The 15,046-nt window shown below is 34.6% G+C and overlaps 1 protein-coding gene across 2 annotated transcripts in view; it reads left to right on the forward strand.

Moving 5' to 3' along the window:
- LOC110110988 (chloride channel protein CLC-d) overlaps positions 1-15,046 on the forward strand; it is a 76,671-nt gene that overhangs the window by 21,084 nt on the left and 40,541 nt on the right. For both annotated transcript variants that reach the window (XM_020842660.2, XM_020842663.2), the window contains exons 3-6: positions 601-822; positions 893-939; positions 1,026-1,124; positions 8,809-8,883. In XM_020842660.2, the coding sequence (XP_020698319.1) occupies positions 601-822; positions 893-939; positions 1,026-1,124; positions 8,809-8,883 (443 nt within the window). The remainder of the gene's footprint in view (positions 1-600; positions 823-892; positions 940-1,025; positions 1,125-8,808; positions 8,884-15,046) is intronic.

The raw sequence follows: 15,046 nt of genomic DNA on the forward strand, positions 1-15,046 counted from the left end.
GAAATCTGATGGATAAATTTTATTAAATTGCAATTAGATTGATTATGCTATACGAATCCAAGTGTTTTTGTGATGAAGAAATCATTGGTTTCAAATAGAGTATGGCGAAACTGAGAATGTAAAGGCGGACTTTTTGGCAAAAACTAGGTCAAACAGAGTAATCGTTGTCCTAAGAAAGCTGTTAGGTAGAATTAAATTTGAAAGAAATAGGAAATAAGGGGCAGACTGGAGGCAACTAGGTGAGAAATTGTTCAAGAATACTTACTCAAGTTAGAGTTAACACTTCATGTATCATTTAAAGAGCTCTGTCATGTTTCACTGTGTAACTAAGATCCAGCCAAACCCAGTCTTATTTTAATGTTATTATTCCAGCAAGCTCTACCTTTAATCCCACTTATGAAGATAATTATATTTAAGCACACCATTTATGGGGTGTTTTACTTCAATACTTTCTTACTTTGCTATCTGTTAGGTCATTGATTTGCTTTACTTTTCATAGCTGTTGTTTTTTATGTAAGTTTGGTTGAATTTGTTTTCTGTAAGTTGCTATATCAAAAAATACTTGCTTCCAACCGTCTGTTTTTTTTTTATTTCTCTCAGGCACTGCAGTAGCTGCAGTATTTATTAATCTAGCTGTAGAAAACTTCTCTGGCTGGAAATATGCTGTGACTTTCTCCATAATACAACATTCCTACTTTTTGGGTTTCGTGGTATATGCTATATTCAACCTGGCTCTAGTTCTTACCTCTGTATTCATCGTTACTCAATTTGCTCCAGCAGCAGCAGGGTCTGGTATTCCAGAGATTAAGGGATACCTAAACGGTGTGTATTATTTACTTACATAGCATTGATATTCTTTTTGCAACTATGATGAAGTTGATCAATGATGTAGGAGTTGATACACATGGAATTCTTCTCTTTAGAACTTTGATCGGAAAGGTCTGGATTATCAGTTCCCCTACCCTTTATCAGGCTCATGCTTATGGTAAATATATTACTAAAAGGTTTCTTCATTTTCTGTGCAGGTATTCGGAAGCATTGGCTCAGTTGGAGGAGGGCTTGCACTGGGAAAAGAAGGTCCACTTGTTCACACTGGTGCCTGTATCGCATCTCTTCTTGGTCAAGTATAGTTTTGGTGCTTGTTTCTTGTACTTAAATCTAGTCATCAATTTAGTGCCATTGCATTCTATATATGTGAAAATAGCTAAATTGACCTATTTTTCAAAATGCTTGTAATTTCAAGTTACATTTGTTTTTGTACGCTTGTTTCCTGGCTGTGTTTATGTTTGCGTGAGTGAATGCATGCGGATGGGTTGATTGGTGCAACTCAGCTTTTTCTTACCATCTTTTTCTGATGGCTTGTCCGTCCATGCCCACTTGTGATTTGTGAATGAGATTATTAACACTGAACTTATAATGTACATTTTCTGAATAGTAATCATGCTAGATGCTTTTCCTGCAATGCAATGTTAATACTGTCAGGCTTTGGATATCGTTATTCTGTGTAGTAGAAAAATTCCAACCATTGAGCCAGTTCTTGCACCAAACACTAATATGACAACATCATCACAGCATTTGCCTCTTTGCAGATTGCTGTGTCCCTTCCTCCCTGCTTGTTAATGTGAGATGTTTCCTTATGCTAATTTATTATACTGCGCACCATCTTGTAAGCTACTTATGTGTGCAGTCCTTTGTTGCACGATAAGCTGGTGTTCCAAAAATTATTCATCATACAAAATGGTGCTAATTATTAGTCCATACTATCAAGTAAACTTCTTAGCTGTTCACTGGTTCATGCTCTTAGGATTGGCGATCTTTTTTGCTGAAAAAACATATGCTTTATTGTTTTGATTAAAAAAAATAGTTTTAAAAAAGAAGTAATTTTCTTTGGGAAAGATTAATTTTTGAGTTTTAGTTTTGAAATCGAACACAACATTAGGAACGATATATCATCTCAAACGGAGAGAATATCATTCACTAATTGATTCAAATTTCAAAACTTTAAAGTTATCCAAATTATCGTCGTCAAACTCAAGGGGAGAACCACATTTGACCCCGAAGGATCAAAATAGAATTTATTTACTCAATTGTTTGACTATACTAATATGGATAAAAGATCATTAATTTCATAATCAAAATCACGATAATAATTGATATATCTCTCCGAAGAAAGAATATATCAATCATTATCGATCGATTGAAAATGACGAATGATCATTGTATTTAATTTTCCCAAAGAGAATTAATTAAAGGTTTTGAAAAATTGATTTTTTTGAAAAGTTAGATTTGGGTTTCTAAATCTCCTACGAGCGCAAACCCTCGTAGTTAATTACATCGTAGGAAATTGAAATTTCCTACGAATACTCTCGATTAAAATAGCGGTTTAAAATTTTATTTAAGATTTCAAGGCTCGATATCAAAGAAGAAAATGATTGGAAATTTCAATCGGGACTGGATTAAATTTGAACACTTATTTCTGGAGTCAAAGAAAGAATGATAGGAGGCACCTGAGATTCTGAAACAATTCAAAAGTGCCCTAGTCTATCATAAGTGTTGGGCTCGAATTTGATAGAAAGAGATTTTTTAGTTAAATGATCAATTTTATTAGAAAATTGGGATTCAATTCCCGGAGGTTGAGGTCTTATAGCCCGAGCCTGCCCCGGGACCTAAGTCTAAACTTGTTACTGAAAAGTAACCTGAACCTAGCTAATGCAGTGCAAATCTGGACTTACCCCAGCCTGGATTGGGGAGCCAGCTAAACCACCTAGGCGCTTTAAAATTATGTATATGGTTTTTTAATGTTGAGTGGTAGTGACATTATTTATAAAAGTTTAAAGGAATGAGGTCGACATCTAGAGCAGATCCTTAATTGACCCCTTAACTTATGTCGGGTATTTGATGTCTAAATAAATGCAATTAAAGTTTTAGAGATTTTTAAATTTGTTGCTAATGCGATGCATGCTAATTGACTTGATTAAATGCTTGAATTTGAATGAAGACTTTTGAAATGAGAACTCCCGGCGGTCCCGGGCTTACTTCTTAAAACGTTAGAATTTCTATGTTGACTTAAAAATTTTCTAGTTAAAATTTTTTATTTGATTTAAGTAGAAAATTTTTAATGAGTCCTTAAGAGCCTACGATCAGGTTCCAGGCTAAATCAAAATGCGACATGCAAGAGCGCCAAAAAACTAGAAAAAGCAGGCATATCCTAATCGCAGTCAACACATCAATTAATAAATAAATCAATTAAATTAATAGCTCACATTGAATGTCCATGTGGCAAGTGCCACTTATTATTACAAACCAGAATTTGCAGAAAAGTAAAGTGGCCGGACACCACTGACGACAACCCGGATTCTACTCCTAAGACTTAAGTGACTTTGAGAATGGGTCTTCTCGTTATCCACTTCTTCGTCCCTCTACTGCTTCTTGGATCGTCGGGTCCGGATATCCAAATGAAAAGTAACTCCCCCTTGAACGGGGTATTATCTTTCCTCTTTGGATATTTTAAAGTTATCCTAATTTGGATCTCCAAACGGAGAGGGACTCTCCCTTAAGGGATGTCCCTTCCTCTTTGGATTCCAAATTGGATGTTATCCCATCTCAAATCACTTGAAATTACAACTCAAATCAAATCAAATTTACATTAATCAAAATTGAAAAATCTAGACTCTATCCAGCAGGGTTATTCTATAATAATCAGCAGTTATATAAATAATCCCAAGCAGTTAATATTTAATATCAAGAAGTTAATATATTTGAAATTTAAATGTTCAACAAAGTGCAGTAAATAAATAAACAGACATTCAATCAATTCTAAGCTAACAACCAGCATGCAGTGAAAGCTCGAAAACCCGGCACACAGCAGAAAAGTAAACACCGGCCTAGCCTAGAACTAGAGTTGGTTGTCCTAGCAAATCATCTAAAGTGTGTGAGGTAGGCCGTGTGGTTTGGATATGTCCTATGGAGGGCAATTTGTTAAAGTTGTTTGAAGTTTTGATTGGTTGAAAGGTTTAAAAGAATATTTAAATTTGAGTTTAAGTATTAATGATTTGACATTGATTTTAAGGTTGCTTTTAACTGTTGGTTGATTGCAAATTTTAAGGTTGAATAAACATTTCTGGAGTTTTAGAGTGATTTTTGAGTTTTGAGAATTTTCTGGATTATTTTAATCATTTAATTAAGGAGTCAAAAGTTGACTTTTTGATTAAGAATGTTTTCTAGAAAATAAATATTTTATTAAAATACTAGACCTTAATACGATCAGTTAGACTGTAAGTACGTTGAAATTGAATTTTTCTACAATTAGTTATGAAGGTTTGAAGTTTTGAACTAATTTTGACCTAGGTTTGACAAAAAAGTTAACTTTTTGACTTTGACTGATTTTTGAAGGTTTGAAGATTTTAATAAATACTAGACTTAAATTTGAGTTGAATGCAATTGAGTTTGGTCAATTTGGAGTTTTCTTGACTTAGTTATGATTTTCAAAGTTTTGTATTTTTTAGAATTATTAAAACTGTTTAATTAAAGGAGTTTTAATGATTTTGCTCCAAATGAACTCCAAACTCCTTGAAATCAACTCCAAAGGTCAGGAATGACCTAAGAAGAGATTTCCAAATGTTTGAAAATTTTTTGGAATTTTAAATATTTTTAATTAATTAAATTAATTAAACATTGAATTTCACTTAAAATTAAATTAAAGTCATATTTGCTGTCAAATTGAGTTGGTTTCAATTTTCATTGATTAAAGGTTTAATTCTGATCACTTAGAGTGGTTTTTTGTATTTTTTGGATTTAAACTTGATTTATTGAAAATTTTGGAAGTTTTAAAGCTTAATTAAGGGGTTAATTTTGACTTGTTTAATTTTCTGACTTAATGAACTCCAAATTTGATGAGATTTGAACCTAATGTTTATAATGTCACTAAGTTTAATGTTCTCAAGTTTCACCCCTATTAGATGCGTGTAGAATTTCCTAGGATTTTTCTAACTTGACTAGACTTTATCCTCAATTATTTTTCCTAGGTAATACTAGTGTTCAATTAGGCTTGAAATTTGGTGTCTAATCCTGACATACATGCATCCACACCACAACAATTTCATAGCAAAACACTGAGAACTTAAAGAGTTATGAATTTTTAAACTTTATGGTCCAAAATAGACCCTTTACCTTGAAAATTCACATTATAGAAATCCATTGGGTATCTGACCCTAGAAAAATCAGTAAACATGCATAAGATACCCAATAATCTTCCACTAAAATTTGGACTCCAGTTGACCACTGGATTGTGAGAAAATGGCAAAAAATATAATTCAAACAACTATAAATATCTCACAATACAGAGGTCAAATCAACTTGATTTTAATTTTACAAAAAACTACATTAAATTCCCTTTTCAACGAGCCCAAGAACGTCCAATTTGGTGAAAAATTCGATTTTCAATGAATTTTGGAAGATCTGGGCATTTTTTTGAAATTTTTTTGACCATTTTTGGTCAAACTGACCAGAATGGCGGCGCCCAATGGGAACGTGCCATGTGGCGTGCTGCGGCCCGCCACTTAACCACGTCAGCTAATCCAGCCGCGGGATGTGGCCATTTCTTGGCCGTCCGATCATGCTGAAGGCGCGATCGGACGGCTCTGGTTAAACCAGAGCTAGAAAACTTCAAATGCCCATAACTTTCAAAATACTCAACGAAATTGTATGAAATTTGAACTGTAGCTAGAGGGCAATATGATCTAACAATTCCTGGAGTTTGGAGGCTCCATGCATTGTAGATTTGCTACAGTTTCAATTTGAAATTTAAACTAAAAACTCAAATAACTTACAATCCAACCGTCGAAATTTTGTGTTCTTGGGCTTGTTGGAAAGCTGCAGTGATCCTCTACAACTCGTATGAAGACACCAAGAGCTGGATCTCGTTGGATCGAAAGTTATATTTGAAACTCTTCTTTCTCTCTAGGCTTGTCTCTCTTCACCAATGAGGCTTTGGAGGCTTGGATTCGGTGGGGGAAGGCTTGGAAATGCTAGAGGAATATCTGGAGAAGATTTTTGGAGAGCTTTGAGGGCTGGAATAGCTCTGGATCAGAGAGATTGTGTGAGAGAGGCTTAAGATTCAAATTAGCTTAATTAGGATATTTAGTCCCATTGCATCATTCTCTAAACAAATGAGTGGATGGGATTGAATGAGGGAGTGTTTATGATCAAGCCATCTGTCCCTAGGAGTGTTGGGAAGCTAAAGGAAAGGACAAGGCAAGGACATGAAGTGGAAAAACTCATTTTTGCTTCTTATGGGCATGTGGGATGATGAAAGCCATTGGATCATGATCCAAAGGCTGGGATAGGCCCTAAGAAACTTCTAGAGTCTATCCAAATGGCTGGAGTGATTTAGATTAGGATAGATTTGGTTTAAGAGGGGTTTAAATGGGTTGGATTAACTCAAGCCATGAGATTTGGCCATTTGGAGCCAAATAAGCCATTTGTTGACTGAGTTGACTAGTCAACCAGTCAAATCGACTGATGACATGGCATGTGAGGGTGTTTGAACTAATGGAGGTGCTTTGAAGAAGGTTGAATGTTCAAGTTTTATGATTTAAATGCATACACATGCATGAAGAGAGGTTTGACCAAGTCAATGTTGGTTGACTTGGTCCAACTAATCATGACTTAACTTATATTGATCTTATATGTACTTAAGCCATGATGCAGGATTGGGTTAAAGGCTTGAAAGAGGTTTGAAATGTCAAATGGGTTAAAATAACATATTTAAACATTAAAGGGTATTTAGATCAACATAGGTTGACTTGGTCAACCAAGTTGACCTAGGACCCGAATTTGGGCTCAACAAGTTTGGTTTGATGTTTTGAGTCTGTTAGAGGTGGTCTCAAAGTCTGGGAAGGTCAATTTAGTCAAAATGTCTGTTTTGATCCTTAAAGGCATGTTTGGTCAACCTAGGTTGACTTGGTCAGCTAGATTGACCCAGGGTCTGGGTTTGGGTCTGACAGGTTTGGTTTGATATTTGAACTTATTGGAAGTTGTTTCAAGTAATTTGGAAGTCATTTGGTTTAGAATTGATGTCTGAATCCCATAGGGGTATTTTGGTCATTTTGACCCCTGTTCAACTGAGGGTCAAAGCAGGTCCAGAAAAATACATTTTGCCGTTCAATAGGTCAGGATTAATGGTCTGGAAGTGATTATAGGCTTTGGTGAAGGCTCTAAGGTCAGGATTTACTGGGTAACAGGTCTAGTGGCATAGGCTGTAAATATTTGAAGGTTTTACAGCCTTTGAATTTTGATTTAGTTTATGGGGTTAGAGACTTCAGAATGGGTTCAAATTTGGAGAGTTACCTCCAGAAACATGTCTTATCACTTTACAAGTGATAGACTCTGAATCAGAGGTCATTTGACTGTGTTTTGAAGTGTTTGAAAAATCCCTGAAAAATGCCTTTAGGACAAAGTCTTTTGACTTAAGATTTAAGTTTGGATTTTTAGATTTGATCTGAATTTTGAGTGTGGATGATTGAATTTGAATTATCCATATCATTTATGATCATTTAGATGCTAATAAGTGATAGGATATGGTCAGGCTAGATCAAAGGTAGGATCTAGGTTTGAACTTGATATTGAGATCTGGATAAGTTTAAAGTTTGGATAAGTTTATAAGTCTGGATTTGATTTGAAATTTTGAATTGACTTGAGATTTGAGTTAGAGCCTGGAGTCTAGAAGGATCCTAGGACATAGAATAGATTCTAAGGTCTGGATCTAGGAGAATCCTAGAGTTTAGGTTGATCTGGAAGAATCCTAGGGTCTAGAGTGGATCCTAGGGTCTAGATTGATTTGGAGATTAAATTGATCTGGGGTCAGGATTAATCTGGAGGCTGGGTGGGTCACTAATGACCTCATACAAAAGTGAGGTCAACATTTATGCATCCATATGCAGCTGCTGGTGTTATATTTTTTTGTAAAATAAAATATGAAAAACATAAACTAAATAAATATAAGTAAAGTGGTTTATGGGATAATTTTGGCTCTTTCCTCCAGTTATAGGTCAATTTATTGCCATAGATAAGAAATCCATTTTTTGCTGGTCCATTTCTTTATCTTACCATATAAATCATTTGGATTCGTTTTTTTCAATGACGTTGTTGCAGTCACTGGTTAGTTTCAGATTCCATCTTGTCCACTGTGAGGATATGTCTTTTAATTTGTGTACCGATTTGCATCTAAGTATAGTGTGGTTTTATGAAGTTTCAGGATTGAATTTGTCCCTATGGTTAATCAGTTATAGAGATTATTTGAGAAAGTTCTGCATCTTCCTTTTGAACTATGTCGTGCCAGAAACTTAGAAGGAAATGTGCCAAATATGTAAAAATATTTGCCTGTTTTTATGGTTAAGTGCTGACTCCAAATTTTTGGGGTCAGCTTAGTAATGATGCTGATGATGCTGAGTTCTAATTTCTTAGTTTTGCTTACTCATTCCAATTTCTTGTGGTTTTGGTTAAAGCATTCCTTTTTATATTTTCTGAATTCATCATATAATTTCTTTTATTAACGAAGATGATGTTTCGTGGAAAGATTTGCCTAAATTAGAATAATATCAAACATTTAGTTGACATATCTATACAACATTGAAAGGGGAAGAAGGCTTAATAAACTGACCTAAAGCATATGTTATATGAGGCCAGTTATCCGCTTCTACTTAATGTTGCTTGTATCCTCTTTGCTCATTGCCATTTGCTAATATCTAGTTTCCAGTCTGTTAACGTGATTACATTACAATTGCATTACAATTGTTTGATTAACTGCAGGGCGGATCTACGAAGTATCATTTCAGTTCATCATGGCTACGTCCATTTGAGAGTGATCGAGAAAGGCGTGATCTCGTAAGTTGCTCTCTCAAAAAAAAAAAAAAAAGTTGTCTGTGTAGATCCTTTGGAATGTGAAATTGGTTGAACCTTAAATTTCTTTTGTTGATAGCTTTGTATGGAGAACCAGTTAAAATATAGGTGCTATAAGTGCATGCGATGATATTATTATTAAAAAAATTAACCAAAATTTATTTTAAATTTCGATGTAATAAATATTTGAAATAATTTATGGTTATAGTATTTTGAAATAGGAATTAAATTTTAAATACCCTCCTGACTTAGGCTTTGTTTTGGACAAATTTCTTATTACTTTTAAGGCAATTTTTTCGCACAAAATTTTTTTGTTTAAGAAAATTTTGTATTAAAAATCTGCTTTAGAAAGCAATTGAAAAGCCAGCCCAAACGAAACCTTACTATGTTCTTTTTCTAAGCACTTACAATATATGATTACTAACTATTGGTTGTGTGCTTTAAGTTCCCTAATCTCAAAGAATTCTTGCATTACAATGAAAGCAATTATGAGACTCTTTGAGGTATATGTAACTCGGACCACTTGTGTTGCATTCTACTAATCATAATCTTTGAATCTGATTAAAAAGATTTTTTTTGTAAATTAATTAGTTTAATTGCTATTACAATTAGTATTTTTAATAAATTAAAATCATAATTGAAATTAACATACTCTCAAGAAGTCACAGATGAAGGCATGCATACTTTTTTAACACTGATGTCTTTTTGCATCTTAAGTTTAGCCATACTAATTGAAGTGTGATTTTTTTTTTATTCTTTAACATTCATATTGAGATATTTTTTATGACTATATTTTCTTCAATTAGCTCCCCTTATTAGTATTTCTTATAATTTTGAGTTATATATATATTTTTTCAATAAATAAGATTTGTTTGGTCTAAAAGTTTAACAATTAAAATAATGCTTAAGGATCTAATTTATAAATTGCAATGGTTAATTCATTGTTATTACCTATGTTGCACCGATACGGATACGGCAACACGGAGACTACACGATACGGATACGGGACACGTCAATTCTTAAAAATACATGATACGGGTACGGCGTGGACACGACATTATAATTTATAAATCATACATAAAAATTAAGAAAGCAATCAAAGAATAATATTTGAAATTAAAAAAAAAATGACAACAACATTATTTGTAACCTTGTAGCTAATAATATAAGTAAGCATTAAATGTTTAGTACAACAACAAAAGCATAAATATAAATTGTTTAGCACATGAAGTTTCAACTATTCAATAGAATGAATGATATGATTAGCTTCTTCAGTAGTTTGTCTTTGAACTTCTATATCTTCTTCAATAAATATCATAGCTTCTAATTCAGGCTCATCAAGTGAAAGATTAGTAATTTCTAATATTCTCATATCATCAAGAGACTCAAATCCATCTCGGAAATGAGAGAACCTTGCTTGCAGCCGCGAAAGTAAATACAACGCGTCTTTTTTCGAATTTCTTTTTGTTTTTCAACGGACACGCGTATCCGATACGCGTGTCCTTTTGAAATTAAATAGTATTTTTATTGGATACGGCTTTCGTGTATCCGACACGTATCGGTGGTGTATCAGAGGCGGATCCATGTATCGGTGTATCGGATACAGCAATCCTTCATAAATAGGTGTATCGATGCAACTGAGGTTATTACGTATGCTAGGCCTCGTCAAGGTAGCATGACCGTCTAATGTCCAAGGTGCTAGATGCCAGCTTATGTGACTTGAGGATAAATTTTTTTTTTATCTATTTTAATTATGAGAAATTATTTTATAGAATATAATATAAAAATAGTCTTAAAAAAAGTTGAAGGAAAAGGAATTAAATTTGTGTCATACATTAAAATTATGGGAGAGAGATATTGAGCATAGGCTACAACGTGATACAATTTTTTTTCAAAATCAATTAGGATTCATGACGAATAGGTCTACTATAGAAGCTATACATTTATTGAGAAGTTTGATAGAAAAATATCGAGAGAATAAGGAGGATCTTCATATGATATTTATTGATTTAGTGAAAACATATGATAAAGTTTCAATAAAAGTGCTCTAGAAAGTTCTAGAAAAGAACAGAGTTAATAATGCTTATATTCAAGTCATTAAGGACATGAAACACAAGGTGGTTTGAACATATATTTTCCTATTTCAGTTGGATTACATCAAGGATTAGTTTTAAGTCCATATCTTTTTTGCGTTAGTCATGGATGTTTTTACTAGACATTTGCAAGAGAATGTACCCTAGTGTATGCTTTTTGCTAATGATATTCTTCTTGTTGATAAGACAAGAGAGGGAGTTGAAGGAAAACTTGAATTATGTAGGCCAACCTTAGAGTAAAGATTTTTTTTGAGTAGATTTAAAATTGAATACATATAGTGTAATTTTAGTAGTAATATATCTACTAAGGGGATCTTGACTTTAAGCGATTAAGTTATTAAAAAAGTGCTTGTTTTAGATATCTCGTATTTATTATTCAAAGTGATGGTGAAATAAATGGGAATATTATTAGTAGAATCAAGTGATGGTTAAAGTGGAAGAATGCATCGGGCATGCTGTGTGATAGAAACATATCCCTCAAACTTAAGGGAAAATTCTATAGGATGGTGGTGAGAAATGCAATGCTTTATGGTGCAGAATGTTTGTGATGTAGGCTAAATCAAACCCAAAAAAATTTGGTTTGACTTCCCTTGAGCTTGCTAGCTCAATAAATTTTGAGCTGAAATTTAGCTCATTATGAGCCGGTTTTTAGTTCATTTATTGAACTAAAAGTTAGCTCATTATTAGCTATGTTTTAGTTCATTTATTTACCTATTTATGTAACTCTTTATTTATAATTTTATCTCTTAAAATTCTGAGCTTTGTCCCTTGGGTTTCTAAGAATGGCTTTTGGGTTTCCTGTGTTGGCTGTTTTTCGTGCTTGGGCTCCTTGGTTTCCCCGGTTGGCTGCTGGTTTTCCATGCGGGTGGCCTTTCCCGTGCCTTGGTGCTTCGGTTATGTGCGGGCCTCCTTGGCTTTTGCGGCTGCCTCTTTGGGTTTCGCCTAGGCTGTTTTCCCATGACTGATGGGGGGCTTTTCCGTGGCTTTGGTGCTTCATTTCCTGGAGTTGATTGTTGGCTTTTCATTTCCCTTATTTAATATAGAATATTAAAGGGTTTTTGGGGCTGTTTATATTCCCCTCCTTTGTCTATATATAGAAGATGTTTTGTGGCTGTTTTAGAAATGTGATAAGATAATTTTTTGAAAGAAATCTTAGTGATTTTCTTGGAAGAGCTTGAGAGCTTCTTCTTCTTCTTCTATCTCTTGTGGAGACTTGCGAGTTCTTTCCACCCTTCTTCTCGGCTTCTAATCTCTTTCGTCTCTCCGGAAGTACCCTTCCATCTGTATCTTTCTTCTCTTGGAAAGCAAGTTTAGGTGTTTTTTATTTGAGTCGATTGTAAGAGTCTTTATATATCAAAGTGTCTTTTAATATTATGTTTCTAAGTGTTCTTTTTATATGAAATGTAAGAGTTTGTTCTTCTTATTAATTAGCTGAGTGCGTCTTCTTTTTGTGATAAAAAATTTGGGGTCCTCTCTCAAATTTTTGATTGCATCATTTTTGGTCTCGGAGCAAATTAGGAAGTCCTAGGTTTATGAGTCGGTTTGTCAAGTAAAGTCTTGGTGAGTCATAGCAAGTTTTATGTGTCTTGATGTCTTAAATTGTTTTGTTTGTGAGTTCTAGTGAGTCTTGGTAGGTCATAGTATTTATTGTGTGAGTCTTGTGAGTCTTGTTTTGTTGAGTCTTTTTTTTAAAATGGAAAAAGACAAAAAGATCAAAGAAAGCAAGCCAGAAGAAATTAAAGACCCTCTTCCGTTGGATAGATGGATTCCAACTGAAGGTGATTCAACCGATCCACTTCAAGACAGATTATACAAACTTCAATATCATATGTTCTTATGTGATCAGAAATTCGAGAAATGGAAGATGTATCTACAAAGACAGTTCGAGAAAGAGCAAGAAGAAATTTTGAAGAAGTTTGGAGAAGAAATTTTGAAGAAGTTTGGAGAAAAAATTAAAGAGTTGGATGCACCGCCTTCACCTCCTCAGAAGAAAACAAAAGCTAACTCATCGGGAGATGAGTCCTCAAGAAGGGGAGTCTGATGGGGAGATGAGTCCTCAAGAAGGGGAGTTTGATGTAGGCAAAGGGAGGGTCAAATCAAACCCAAAAAAAATTGGTTTTGACTTCCCTTGAGCTTGCTAGCTCAATAAATTTTGAGTTGAAATTTAGCTCATTATGAGCCGGTTTTTAGTTCATTTATTAAACTAAAAATTAGCTCATTATTAGCTATGTTTTAGTTCATTTATTTACCTATTTATGTAACTCTTTATTTATAGTTTTATCTCTTAAAATTTTGAGCTTTGTCCCTTGGGTTTCCAACAATGGCTTTTGGGTTTCCTGTGTTGGTTGTTTTCCGTGCTTGGGCTCCTTAGTTTCCCCGGTTAGCTGCTGGTTTTCCATGCTGGGTGGCCTTTCCCGTGCCTTGGTGCTTCGGTTATGTGCGGGTCTCCTTGGCTTTTGCGGCTGCCTCTTTGGGTTTCGCCTGGGCTGTTTTCCCGTGGCTGATGGGGGGCTTTTTCGTGGCTTTGGTGCTTCGTTTCCTGGTGTTGACTGTTGGCTTTTCATTTCCCTTATTTAATATAGAATATTAAAGGGTTTTTAGGGCTGTTTGTATTCCCCTCCCTTGTCTATATATAGAAGATGTTTTGTGGCTGTTTTAGAAATGTGATAAGATAATTTTGGAAAGAAATCTGTTACGCCGGGCCTGGCTGGACCGGTCCAGACCAGACCGGTCCGGTTCTACGTGAGGAAGCGGGGAGCTCCAGGCGGAGCTAGCAGGGAGGGCGGAAGCCATGTGGAGCCCACATTGGGTTAAATGCACTGTTTGGAGGGAAATTATTTGAGTGAAGGGCTGTTTAGGGAATTTGCTTGAGTCCTTTCTTTTTAAGGAGGAGTTTTGGAGGGATTTAGACTATCTTGAATTTGAATGAGATTGGGGATCTAGGGTTTGTTCTTCTTGGGCTCTAGGGTTTGCTAGAGTTTTGGAGAGTTGTTTCTTCCTCTCGAATCGAAGGAACATGTATCTTTTATTGTTTTTCTTGAATCCTTTAATGAAAGATCTTGTTTTGCTTGAGATTTCTTCCACTGAATTGCTGTAAGTTGCTGTTTTCTACTGAAAACTGCTGTTTCTGCTACAAATCAGCAGTTTCCTCTTCGTTTTGTGTTGATTTTGGTTAGGTTTGCTTGCGAACTCAAGTATTACCTGAGGGTTACTTGCGAACTCAAGTATTTCCTATCAAAATCTTAGTGATTTTCTTGGAAGAGCTTGAGAGCTTCTTCTTCTTCTTCTATCTCTTGGGGAGACTTGCGAGTTCTTCCACCCTTATTCTCGGCTTCTAATCTCTTTCGTCTCTTCGCAAGTACCCTTCCATCTGTATCTTTCTTCTCTTGGAAAGCAAGTTTAGGTGTTTTTATTTGAGTCGATTGTAAGTGTCTTTATATATCAAAGTGTCTTTTAATATTATGTTTATAAGTGCTCTTTTTATATGAAATGTAAGAGTTTGTTCTTCTTATTATTTAGCTAAGTGCGTCTTCCTTTTGTGATCGAAAATTTGGGTCCCTCCCCGAATTTTTGATTGCATCAGTTTGCTATTCAAAGAGAAGCATAAAATTAAGTTAAGTGTTGCAGAGATGAGGATGCTCAGGTGGATGAGTGGCTTTACTCTTAGAGACAATGCAAAATGAGTATATACGTGAAATGGTTGGAGTTGCTCCTTGCTCCAATGGGAGATAATATTACAGAAAGTTGTCTTAGATGGTTTGGTCACATGAAACATCAACCTTCTGATGATCTGGTTAGGAGAGTAGAAGTATTAGATATGGCCTGTGTTAAGAAAGATAGAGGTAGACCTAAAAAGACTTGTTTAGAAAATATTAGAAATGACTTCTTATTAGATTTGAATGAGAATTTGATTCTTAACAGGACACAATGGAGAAAAAAGATTCATGTTGTCGATCCCACGTAGTGGGCTAAAGGCTTTATGTTATTATTGTATTAAAATTATAAACTAAATACTTATAATTCAGGACTTAAACTTATATATATATATATATATA

This window comes from Dendrobium catenatum, unplaced genomic scaffold, assembly GCF_001605985.2.
Source record: "Dendrobium catenatum unplaced genomic scaffold, ASM160598v2 fragScaff_scaffold_1132, whole genome shotgun sequence".
Classification (NCBI taxonomy): domain Eukaryota; kingdom Viridiplantae; phylum Streptophyta; class Magnoliopsida; order Asparagales; family Orchidaceae; genus Dendrobium; species Dendrobium catenatum.